At 43.6% G+C, this 12,331-nt stretch overlaps 1 protein-coding gene across 3 annotated transcripts in view; it reads right to left on the bottom strand.

Annotated features, from left to right (window-relative positions):
- Positions 1–12,331, bottom strand: part of epha4b (eph receptor A4b) — a 137,273-nt gene that overhangs the window by 112,967 nt on the left and 11,975 nt on the right. For all 3 annotated transcript variants that reach the window (XM_071377117.1, XM_071377115.1, XM_071377116.1), the window contains exon 2: positions 8,762–8,826. In XM_071377117.1, the coding sequence (XP_071233218.1) occupies positions 8,762–8,826 (65 nt within the window). The remainder of the gene's footprint in view (positions 1–8,761; positions 8,827–12,331) is intronic.

Below are 12,331 nucleotides of genomic sequence, written 5' to 3'. Positions count from 1 at the left end.
CGCACACACACACACACACACACACAATGAGCCAACTCAGTATGAATCTCATTTGAGGTGAGGAGATGCACAGACCACCTTCTCAGTTCAGAGTACCAGTCTCTTTTCAGGCTCTGTATAGACGACTGATTGATGAACACATATCACATATCACATTTCAACATTCAAACCTCAGACACACAGAAAGGCAACTATTTTCTGGTCGGTGCAGCTGGCTATTGCAAAACTTTCCCTCTAATTTCACTCGGATGGGATGCAAATTATACCGGAGTGGAGATAGACAGGGGAGAGAGCGAGAAAGCAAGACAGAGAGAGCGAGAGAGCGAGAGAGAGAGAGAGAGAGAGAGAGAGAGAGAGAGAGAGAGAGAGAGAGAGAGAGAGAGAGAGAGAGAGAGAGAGAGAGAGAGAGAGAGAGAGAGAGAGAGAGAGAGAGAGAGAGAGAGAGAGAGAGAGAGAGAGAGAGAGAGAGAGAGAGAGAGAGAAGGAAGGAAGGAAGGAAGAAAGGAAGGAAGGAAGAAAGAAAGGAGAGAGAATGCAGGATTGAGAGAGAAAGAGAAAGACAGGGGGGGTTAAGACAGGTAAAGGAGAGAAAGAATGTGAGAAAAGGACTGAGAAAGACAAGGGGGTTGTAGACTCGAAAGAAAAAGCTCTGATTTTGGGGATAATTGAACTTGACAGGTCGACAAGCCGGCAAAGGCTTGACACATTTCACCCAAAGTCTTGAGTACTAAAACAGACGGAAACAGACTCTCAGTCAGCTGCTTTTAATCCACTGGGCCTTCCACAGGGCTGGCTCCTGAGCTGGGACTAGAATAGCACGGAGGAAACAATTTATGAGGAAACAATTTATGACTTTATGTCATAGGTAGGGCCAGGAATATTACAGACCAATTGACCTGGCCAAGGGAATCCCTATGCCCTGTGTACAGGCTATAACCACGACGATGTCATGAGTACCAGCGACATAGAAAACGAGTTGCGTTCTACTCGAGGCCAACTCTCTCTCTCTCTCTCTCTCTCTCTCTCTCTCTCTCTCTCTCCTACTGTACCATTTTTCCTCTCTTCTGCTCTCTCTCTCTCTCTCTCGCTCGCTCGCTCTCGCTCTCTCTATTTCATCAGTTGGAAGAACAAAACAACAGATGAGGATCGAGAGAGAAAACGACAGATGAGGATAGAGAGAGAGAAAAACCGAGGGAGGAATGAACGCGGGTAAATTACAGACGCGGCTGGCAGCTAAACGGACCCATCTGTGTGGAGCGGGACCAGTCGGACATCACAGGAGACTGAGAGGGCATACACGGCTCTACACACACACACACACACACACACACACACACACTGCACAGAGGCACACACTGCACAGAGGCACACACGCGCGGCTAGTTCCCTAGAGAGCGGTGATTATGGAGTTAAAGAGGATAGCTATTGAGGAATAAAGAGAGCTTTATGACGTTTTGTTTATTTCTCTCAGAGCTGAGGTTGAGTGTGAGGACTACACAGACTTCCTGGCTTGTTTATGGAGCGGTTTCCATGTGAAAGAGTCTGGTGATTGTCAGGCAGTTTGGTCTAGCGGTCAGGTGGGTTTCTTTACTATCTCTCTACCTAAGGACGTGCTTCACCGAAATCCGTGCTTCACCAAATCCTTTCCTCAGTTTGCTCAGTGAAGAAGTCTTAGTCCAATGTACTCTTAGTCCAACTCTTAGTCCAATGTTCTGAAATAACAGATTAGTGCTGGGTGGTACAGTGTATTTTACTATATACCGGTATTGATGCACGGACCGGTTTGTGTTTTTACTTTACCTTCTATAGCGGTATTTAAATGTTTGGTTTGTTAAATCGTGACATGCAGCCGGTAATGTACATTTTTATACTATACTCCGCTACTTGAGTCATTTATATCCGCTGTCTCTCTCTCTCCATGCCGCTTTCCACACAGATCTATTCCTGTCACTCAAGGAGCGCATTTGTTGTTGCTCGACCACGAGACACTTGCATACAGTCTACATGGTCAAAGCTTCCACTTCTTAATATAAACCTACAAGCGTTCTATAATACATCTTACATCTGCAAACAGCTAGTTTGTGTTTTTTAAGCACTGGCTAGCTAGTCAGAGGAAATGCAGCTAGCTACAGCCTGATACCAGTGATGGTGTAGGCCTAAATCAGCATGTTGTTTGTGCAACAGTATCTTCTAAACTGAAGAGGATTAGGCAAAGCATGAATATGTTAGCTACATGAAGTAGCTAAGAGAAAACATTGAATGTAGCCAAAAATTATAGTGTCCCCTAGGAAACACTGACCAACACTTTGGTTCCTACCCTGTCACAATAACTCCTCTCTGTCCGTTTTCTTCGTATCATGTCAAACAACACTGTTTTCAAAGTGCCCACTATTATATTTGAACTATAGAATTATAATGATAATTGCAACATTTGGTTAACAATAAGGCCTACATTTTTGCCAATATCGTGCAGCCCTTTGTGGCAGCGTGGAAATGATCTCAAATGAGTGCAGGAGATGCAGAAATGTATGAAAATGCAGAATTTTCTTGGGGGTTGAAGTTTAATTTAACAGTATAAAACCATCAGAATGGAGAAAGACTCATTGAAATCAATTAGGAAGAACAGTATGTGTTGCCACCCTGGGGTCACACACTACTCATAAAGCAAATGTATAATTTGTCTTATTCAAAAACATAAAATACCATCAAATATTGTAATACATTTGAAAAATACCGTAATATGATATTTTGGCCATATCGCCCAACAACAGACTGTTAATTTCCAACATACAGTACAGGTAGAATCAAATGATGCTGGTCATATTCTTGATGTCTATTTTTTCTAAAAGCCTCCTCCCTCACCAGTAAATATTAGAAAATCAATCCAACATTTAATTGAAACAAACCAGCCTATGCTATCTAAACAAAATAATTCTGAAATAATGAATATGGATGATGCTGTCCAACTTTCCTTCAAGTGTGAACAAGAGAGAAGTGTTTAGACAGGTTGGAGGATTTAGCCTCTCTCACTCAATCACCGAACACACACACACACTCAATCAGTGAACCTGTTGCTATAGCGATGGCAGTTCAGTTTGACCGCTAATTAGCATTCTGGACAGAACTTTCCTCTTTGAGCGTTCTAATCCCTCGACAAATCACAACGAAGCTGGCCTGATTGCTTTGAAGCGGGGCAAAACCGTCGCATCAGGACTCGGGTTAAACCCTTCATTGGCTTAACATAATTTCCCCCCGCAATCATCTTGTAGTTACAGATACTTATACATAATTGGCCATCAAACTCTGAAACAACATCTGTCTAAGAGACAGAGACAGAGCGAAGAACGGGGAACGGGGAGACAGAGGGAGCGCTCCCAAATATATTAATAAAGATACGGGGACTATATTTGAACCTTTTACTGGAGTGGTCTAAATCAGGGTCGCACAGAATGTTTCTTGGTAGTCTTAAACAAATCTACTTTGAAGGAAAAGTATACACCTCACACACACGGCTATGGGCTTAAAAAAAAGAAGACACATGTACCATATCAGATCTAGAGTTGAAATGTATTACATTTTGAGTTTGCATTCCACTATTCCACTTTACATACAACACAGAAGACTGAAATACAGTACAACAAACCATTTGACATAGAAACACTGTATTTTCGGCGGCTTTTTTTGAAATAACGTTTATTAATTATGAAACAATGAAAAGTATGAATAACATTCCACCCATGAGGCCACTAGGTCATTTGACCGCAGGAAAGAGCTACAAGCAATATCATTACTGATTTGTGTCTGTTTTCGATCCCGCCGCAGAAACACAAACACCCCAGTTGTGTGATAGAAGTGGGTCGCTCTGCTCAGACTCCAGCACACATCTGGCTCTGGGGAGGGCCGTACTAAGTCTGACCTGCGGGGGTCAAGTGGTGGTGGATTGAGTCAGAGAGACAGCTATCCAGCCAAGGCCATATCTTGAACGGTGGGAATGTCTGTGTGACCTCTCTGCAGGTTCAGGGGTCCGGGTTTAACTAGATAATCCCCCTTATATGAAACACAAGACCCAGAGAGACATGCTGCTCAGCACCTCAGCCCTCTGTTTATATCTCTCTCTCCCTCTCTCTGTCTCTCGCCCCCCTTTTTCTCTCCCGTTGAGAGAACTCATTTCCCATTTTCCTCTCTGTGTTATCCTGGAGAGAGAGAGAGAGAGAGAGGGGTGTGTAGCCTATAATGCGTTTTCCAGTTCCCTAGGGTTCCTGCCACATGTCAGACTCGTTGACAGCCTAAACGTCTGCTTCTTGAACAGAAGAAGAGACATGAAAAGACAAATGCATGTAAATCGTCCGGTTATTACTGGTGCTAAAGCCTGGTGTTTATCTTCCATCATTTAACTCTGAGTGTGTCGTTCTCTCCCTCTCTCATTCTCTCCTCCCTCTCTCTTTCTCCCCATCGCTTTCAATCTCACTCACTATCTTGCTCTCCTTCTATCCGCCCTCACTCTGACTATTTTTCTCTCTCTGTATCGCTCTCTCTCTCTTCTCTTTCTCCCCCCCTCTACCTCTCTCTCTCTCCCTCCCTCTCTTTCTCCCCCCCTCTACCTCTCTCTCTCTCTCCCTCTATTTCTTTGGGTTACTTCAGGCTGCTGTGAGGTGAGGTGCAGGGTAATACAGGGTAATACAGGGTATCATCATCCCTGTTGTTATCTCCTGTTGCTGTGGAGTGACTCAACCAGCCTGTGTGTCCTATGTCATCGGAAGTAACTACTCCTTTCCTCTCTCCTGCACTCACCCGGTGGGTGCGAGAGCACAGGCACAAAGCAGGAGCCCTGAATCACCAAGGTGGGTGCTAAATAGTGTGGTCTTTATTTCAAACTGTAAACCAGACCTGGGTCAAATACATATGTCAAACCATCGACTGTGTGTTTCAGCCTGCCCGATACAAGGGGACCAATGTGATAGTCCAAAAAAAGTGCAAACTCCACCCACCTCCAATCAAGCGTATACCTAAAGTATTTGAAATATGTATTTGACCCAGGTCTGTGGTTAACACTATACATTTAGCTAAGCATTCATGCTGGAATGAAACCCACAGCCTTGGTGTTGCCAGCAAACAAGGCTGTAATCAAACTGATGTCCTTTCAATGAAGCTGCCTTCACTGACAGAAAGAAAATAGTCAGGATTTTAGCTCTTTATCCCCCATCGCTCTCTCTTTCAGCTGGTTTCTACTGACATTCCTCTGCTATTTCTTGACGGATTTCCCTTCATTTGTTCATTATTTCTCTCCATTCCTCTGTTGCGCTCTAAAGAGGCATGACACTGGCATTCTGCGACTTCCTGGGCTGTTACCTTCACAGCAGCACGTTACGCAACTCAACACCGGTGTTACGCAAAAATATTCACCACCTCCCCAAATCGCAGTCGCAAAAAAAACCGGAGCCAGCGACTGTCACATTATTTTCAGCGCAGCGGAAATAATTAGTAAATTCCCCCTCCAGACTCCAAATATAGCTATAGAACGCTTAAGAAGCCATCACTCTAACACGCACTGCTCTCTCTCTCTGCACTACTGCTACTGAATACACCCTGCACTCTAGACACCTCACTGATTCTAATAAAATGATTACCTCACTGATGTCAGTGTCTCCAGCCAGTGTCAGAGATTCATACCGCGTACACCGATCCAATGCTTTCAGGTCTACACAAGCGCCTATTGTAGTGAATAGTGCATTGTTATTTTCGTCAAAAAGAAATTGTGACAAAAACATTCGTCAAACACCTGTTTTTCAGTCGCAATTGATGAGACCATAACTAAATAGATCCTGACAAAAACTATAACTAAACTAAAATTATTTTGAGACGAGACAAAATTATCTCTGTGACTAAAATCGGACTACTACGTGGACTGGACAATGTTGTTTTGGAGAGATTGAGAGATTTTCGGTGATAAGCACATTTCAAATTAGCAGCACAGACGTGCAGCGCAGTTCCGTTCAGCAGTGGGAAGGATGCATCACACCCGGCAAACACAGTCTACATCAGCTGGTGAGCTGCGGGGGAGCAAGCGATGATTGTGGCCAGACAGGCCCCGCCCCAGCTCTGGCTCCGGTTATACACATCGCACAGGCAACTCTCTTGCTTCACGTTAGCTAACCAGTCACTGCCAGACTTCGGGTTAGCTACCCTTTGCCTGTTTAAATTAAAAACAATAGCCAACGTAGCCAGGACTCCCTCTTTTCCTCAGAGAAAATGGTTTGATTCTAGCCCTTGGGCTACTGTTGAAAAGACATGACCCATAATACCGGCGTTACATTTTTTTACATCCATAAAGCATATCGCGGGCTGTTCTAAATCTAGGCTACTTGCAGACTGAACCATTAACCATTTGTCAAGGCTACACTTTGTTCAGCCATGTTACTTCATTAGCTAGCTATAGCTAACAACCTGCGGCTCATTCAGCAGGACACAACGTTTTGGAATGTGTTGAATAAGGAAAAACGGCGGCTCTATTCATGGACTTTTTATCGGCAACGTTTGAGAATGTTTTTCAACTGTACGGAGCCCTGGTAACATTATCAGTAGCCTATATGCAAATATTTGGTGGCACAATGAAAACTGATAGAAAACTTTTTATTGACTAAATTCCTCTTGTCACTACGCTATATCTGGGTAAATAACTTTATTTTCAGTTAATGTGGACCCAATGACTCAGACTTGAGCACTTGGACCAGGACTCGAGCACTGGGACTCAGACTTCAGCCATAGGGACTCGTGACTCGACTATTGGTGACTCGGACTTGGACTTGAGCACTGGGGACTTGGGACTCGAGGTTTAGTGACTCGACTACATCACTGGGCAAAATAGTGATTAGCTCCCGTTCAAAGTCATTAGCCCCCGTTTTACTTTTGGACATCAATGTGGAAGCGAGGGATGGAAGTGCAACCCATACTACTTTGCCAATACTTTGCGGCATCATCTGGTGACTGTGCCTCCTGCCGTGCGTGTCTAGACTTGACCGCTTTAGTATTCTGATCATAGAGCTCTAATCATGGAATTCCGAACGCGTCATGTGTCTACACCTACATTTAAATGTGTCTGCCGTGTCCAGTGTGTCCGGACTCCCTATTCCCACGCTATATTCAAATGTCAGTATGCATTCTACAAATGGTGGAATAGGCAAAATATGTTAACACAACAACTGATGGCAGTAGCTAACTACTGTAGCTAACTAGCCAGCTAACCTCTGTAGCTAGCAAGTCAAGCCGAAGAGATTGCAAATGGATTAGCATAACTATAGCCAAACAAAATATATTTTTTTCCGAAATATTAGCTAGCAGGCAAGCATTTATGAGGCCACCAAACACGTTACTCACATGAACATATCTCCTCCAACGTTATAATGACAAAGTGCCTCTCGGACCCAAAACATACGTTTTCTGGAGACTTGTGGGAGAAGTGCTGATGACGTCGCCCACCGTATGCGCTTTCAGTAGCCTGATTGTGTCCAGACTGAAGAGAAATCCACACACAACGCATCCCTGACCACCACCTGAAGTGGTCAGCCAGATCTGAACACATTCAGACCCATCATTTCAATGCGATCTTCGTATTCTGAGAGCGAAAGTCTCATGTAAGTGTCAAGTGTAGACATGACTTCTCTCTTGCTCTCGTGTCTGTTTGTTTTGTATGTAATGTGCAATATCTATGTAGGCCGAATTAGGAATTTACATGGCAAGATCATTCTTATATAATATAATATTATTCTTATGTACTGTACATGTTTAGCATCTTGCTGCTGTTGGGAAGAGAATAGAATATGTTATGCAGAAAAATGTGTTGGTAGACCAAATGTATGTATGTGCACATGGAAGTGAGCGATTCATGTTTACTATAGGTTAATTAGGCAATACAAATGTGATGTGACTAAAATGTGACTACAATGAAAGGGCATTTAGTTGACTAAAATGTCTCTCTGTTTTCGTCATTTTGACAATAACTAGACTAAATCCTTATTCAAATGACAAAAATGTGGCTGACATGCTGACCAGACTGGGCGTCCGCGTGTACCATCGCGCGCCATCACACGCTTGTTGATTTTGTCAATCCACACCAGACGCGATCAGGACACGTAGGTTGAAATATCAATAAGAACTCTGAACCAACTGTATTCATTTGGAGACAGGTCGAAAAGCATTAATCATTCATGGGAATTTAGCTAGCTAGCTTGCTGTTGCTAGCTAATTTGTCCTGGGATATAAACATTGGGTTGTTATTTTACCTGAAATGCACAAGGTCCTCTACTCCGACAATTAATCCACAGATAAAAGGGAAACCGAGTTAGTTTCTAGTAATATCTCCTCCTTCAGTCTTTTTCTTCTTCATTGGACTTTATATGGCGGTTGGCAACCAACTTTAATGTGCATTACCACCACCAACTGGAATGGAGTGTGGACCTTAGTTCATCTTTCAATCAACCATGTGGGTATATGCTCCTAATACCCAATGAGGAGATGGGAGAGGAGTTTGAATGCAATGAATGTATAACATGTATGTGTACATATATTTTGCAACACTCGTGGGTGTGGTCAGCATATAAGACTTAATTATATTTTTGTCAAAATGACTAAGATTAAACTAAATATAAAACACACTGCCAAAATGAACACTGGGTTAAAGTTTGTGTCTGTGTGAGCGCCTGTGGATCAAGATTGATCCAGTATGGCCGCCTCATACAGAAAGTGATGTCACAGAGCTACTCACCCCCTCGGCAGGGTAGGCCTCCCAGCCTAGGTTTCCCAGAGCAGACATGGAGTCCAACAACGTCACTGCAGACAGACAGAGAGAACAGACTGGTTAACACAACACACACTATTACAGCAATAAGACACCAGAGGAAGGGAGGGCCGTCGTGGTTATTGGAACATCTGTGCTGTCAAAGGTGGGGGGTGAGGCCAGGCCAATGGGATAGCACTTACAACAGCACATTAGAACAACATTTACTGCCTCAGATTCACACAGGCTCAACCACACACCCTTAACCCCTTCCCATAGCAAAGGGACGGAGTGAGGGGTGGAGTGGGATGGATGGAGAAAGGCCAAGAGATGGATTGATAGAGGAAGAGAGAAAGGCAAGGGCTGGTGAGAGTGACAGCAAAGAAGAGAGAGGGGAACAGAGAGAGGGATGAAGAATGAGAGAAATACCCGGATGGAGGCGGACGGAGGGATGGACGGACAGAGAGAAGGAGTGAGGTAGAGACAGAAAGGCTAAGAGATAGCTAAAAGGCTGTGTATTTAGATTCAGATGGAGCCAGTTTCTCCCACAGTGTGTGAACTGTGCTTTCCCTGCCTGACGCCATTGAGCCCTAATTATGGCCTCACCACTGCTCACCATTAATATTTAATTATCCTCCATCTGCAGAGGCTGCCGCCAGCCCCCTCCCTCCCTCCTCTTTCTATCTCCCTATCGCTCTCTGCTTTGCTACTTCTTGTGCTCTCTCTCTCTCTCTCTCTCTCTCTCTCTCTCTCTCTCTCTCTCTCTCTCTCTCTCTCTCTCTTCTCTGCCCTCTCGCTCTTACTTGCTGTCTCTCTCTTCTCTGCCCTCTCGCTCTTACCTGCTGTCTCTCTCACCCTCTCTTGCTGTCTCTTTCAATCGGCTTCTCTCCCTTTCACACTCTCTACATCTCCATCTCTCTCTTTCTCTCATTCTGTGCCAGAGTTCTGACTCGGGCCAAAAGAGAGTTACTCCTCGGCTCTCAGCCACAGGTCCCAGATCAGCTGTCCAGGCTCCTGACCTGAAACATCATCAGTTGTCTTTAATAACTGACCCTGGAAACCAGAGGGAACTAGTGCCAAAACACAGACACGTGCAGTATTTTCAAGGATAATCTCGGCACTTACAGTAGAACCAAATCTCAAATGAGCGCTAACCAGCTAAAAGTTGGTTACGTAAAAATATTTCAAGGCATCTCTCCAGATGTCCATACCATTCTTGTTGGAAGATGATGAAAAACATTCTAGCACAAAATGACTCTTTTATATCACACTTTTTCCACTCGGGAAAGAAGAACACACCCAGGAGCAGAAAACAGAGTAGACTGCTATATTTTCATCTAGCTCCTGTTCCACATTTAGATATGAGCCTTTCTACATTTCTCCTCTCAGAGGGAGCCTGGGCCTGGTGGCTGATGAAACACATTTGCCTCCCCTCTCCACTGAACGTGACATTTCTAAATGAATAAAGCAGTAGGGAGAGTGTGTCTGCTGTGTGCACAGGACATTTATCTAGCCCGCAGGTAGCACTAGTCTCTCTCTCTCTCTCTCTCTCTCTCTCTCTCTCTCTCTCTCTCTCTCTCTCTCTCTCTCTCTCTCTCTCTCTCTCTCTCTCTCTCTCTCTCTCTCTCTCTCTCTCTCTCTCTCTCTCTCTCTCTCTCTCTCTCTCTCTCTCTCTCTCTCTCTCAATTTCAAATCAATTCAATTCAAGGGGCTTTATTGGCATGGGAAACATGTGTTAACATTGCCAAAGCAAGTGAGGTAGGTAATATACAAAAGTCAAATAAACAATAAAAATGAACAGTAAACATTACACATACAGAAGTTTCAAAACAATAAAGACATTACAAATGTCATATTATATATATGCAGTGTTGTAACAATGTACAAATGGTTAAAGCACACAAGTTAAAATAAATAAACATAAATATGGGTTGTATTTACAGTGGTGTTTGTTCTTCACTGGTTGCCCTTTTCTTGTGGCAACAGGTCACAAATCTTGCTGCTGTGATGGCACACTGTGGAATTTCACCCAGTAGATATGGGAGTTTATCAAAATTGGATTTGTTTTCGAATTCTTTGTGGATCTGTGTAATCTGAGGGAAATATGTCTCTCTAATATGGTCATACATTGGGCAGGAGGTTAGGAAGTGCAGCTCAGTTTCCACCTCATTTTGTGGGCAGTGTGCACATAGCCTGTCTTCTCTTGAGAGCCATGTCTGCCTACGGCGGCCTTTCTCAATAGCAAGGCTATGCTCACTGAGTCTGTACATAGTCAAAGCTTTCCTTAAGTTTGGGTCAGTCACAGTGGTCAGGTATTCTGCCACTGTGTACTCTCTGTTTAGGGCCAAATAGCATTCTAGTTTGCTCTGTTTTTTTGTTAATTCTTTCCAATGTGTCAAGTAATTATCTTTTTGTTTTCTCATGATTTGGTTGGGTCTAATTGTGCTGTTGTCCTGGGGCTCTGTGGGGTGTGTTTGTGTTTGTGAACAGAGCCCTAGGACCAGCTTGCTTAGGGGACTCTTCTCCAGGTTCATCTCTCTGTAGGTGATGGCTTTGTTATGGAAGGTTTGGGAATCGCTTCCTTTTAGGTGGTTGTAGAATTTAACGGCTCTTTTCTGGATTTTGATAATTAGTGGGTATCGGCCTAATTCTGCTCTGCATGCATTATTTGGTGTTCTACGTTGTACACGGAGGATATTTTTGCAGAATTCTGCATGCAGAGTCTCAATTTGGTGTTTGTCCCATTTTGTGAAATCTTGGTTGGTGAGCGGACCCCAGACCTCACAACCATAAAGGGCAATGGGCTCTATGACTGATTCAAGTATTTTTAGCCAGATCCTAATTGGTATGTTGAAATTTATGTTCCTTTTGATGGCATAGAAGGCCCTTCTTGCCTCTCTCTCTCTCTCTCTCTCTCTCTCTCTCTCTCTCTCTCTCTCTCTCTCTCTCTCTCTCTCTCTCTCTCTCTCTCTCTCTCTCTCTCTCTCTCTCTCTCTCTCTCTCTCTCTCTCTCTCTCTCTCTCTCTCTCTCTCTCTCTCTCTCTCTCTCTCTCTCTCTCTCTCTCTCTCTCTCTCTCTCTCTCTCTCTCTCTCTCTCTGTGCCTTCAGAAAGTATTCACATGCCCTTGACTTTTTCCACATTTTGTTGTGTTACATCCTGACTTGAATGATTTCGATTTTGTGTTACTGATCTACACACAATAAGTATTCAAATGCTTTGTTATGGCAAGCCTACATATATTCAGGAGTAAACAGGTGCTTAACAAATCGCATAATAAGTTGCATGGACTCATTCCATATTCAATTATAGCGGTTAACATAATTTTTTTTATGACTACCCCATCTCTGTATCCCACACATTAAATTATCTGTAAGGTCCCTCAATCGAGGAATGAATTTCAAGCACAGATTCAACCACAAAGACCAGGGAGGTTGTTCAATGCCTAGCAAAGAAAAGAAGGATGACTGTACAGAATACAAATATTCCAAAACATGCATCCTGTTTGCAACAAGGCACTTAAGTAATGCTTAAAAAATATAATAATACTTTAAAAAAGT

This window comes from Salvelinus alpinus, chromosome 30 (genome assembly GCF_045679555.1).
Source record: "Salvelinus alpinus chromosome 30, SLU_Salpinus.1, whole genome shotgun sequence".
NCBI lineage: Eukaryota > Metazoa > Chordata > Actinopteri > Salmoniformes > Salmonidae > Salvelinus > Salvelinus alpinus.
The sequence above is the reverse complement of the archived record's forward strand: the minus strand, read 5'-3'. Positions and strand labels throughout refer to the sequence as shown.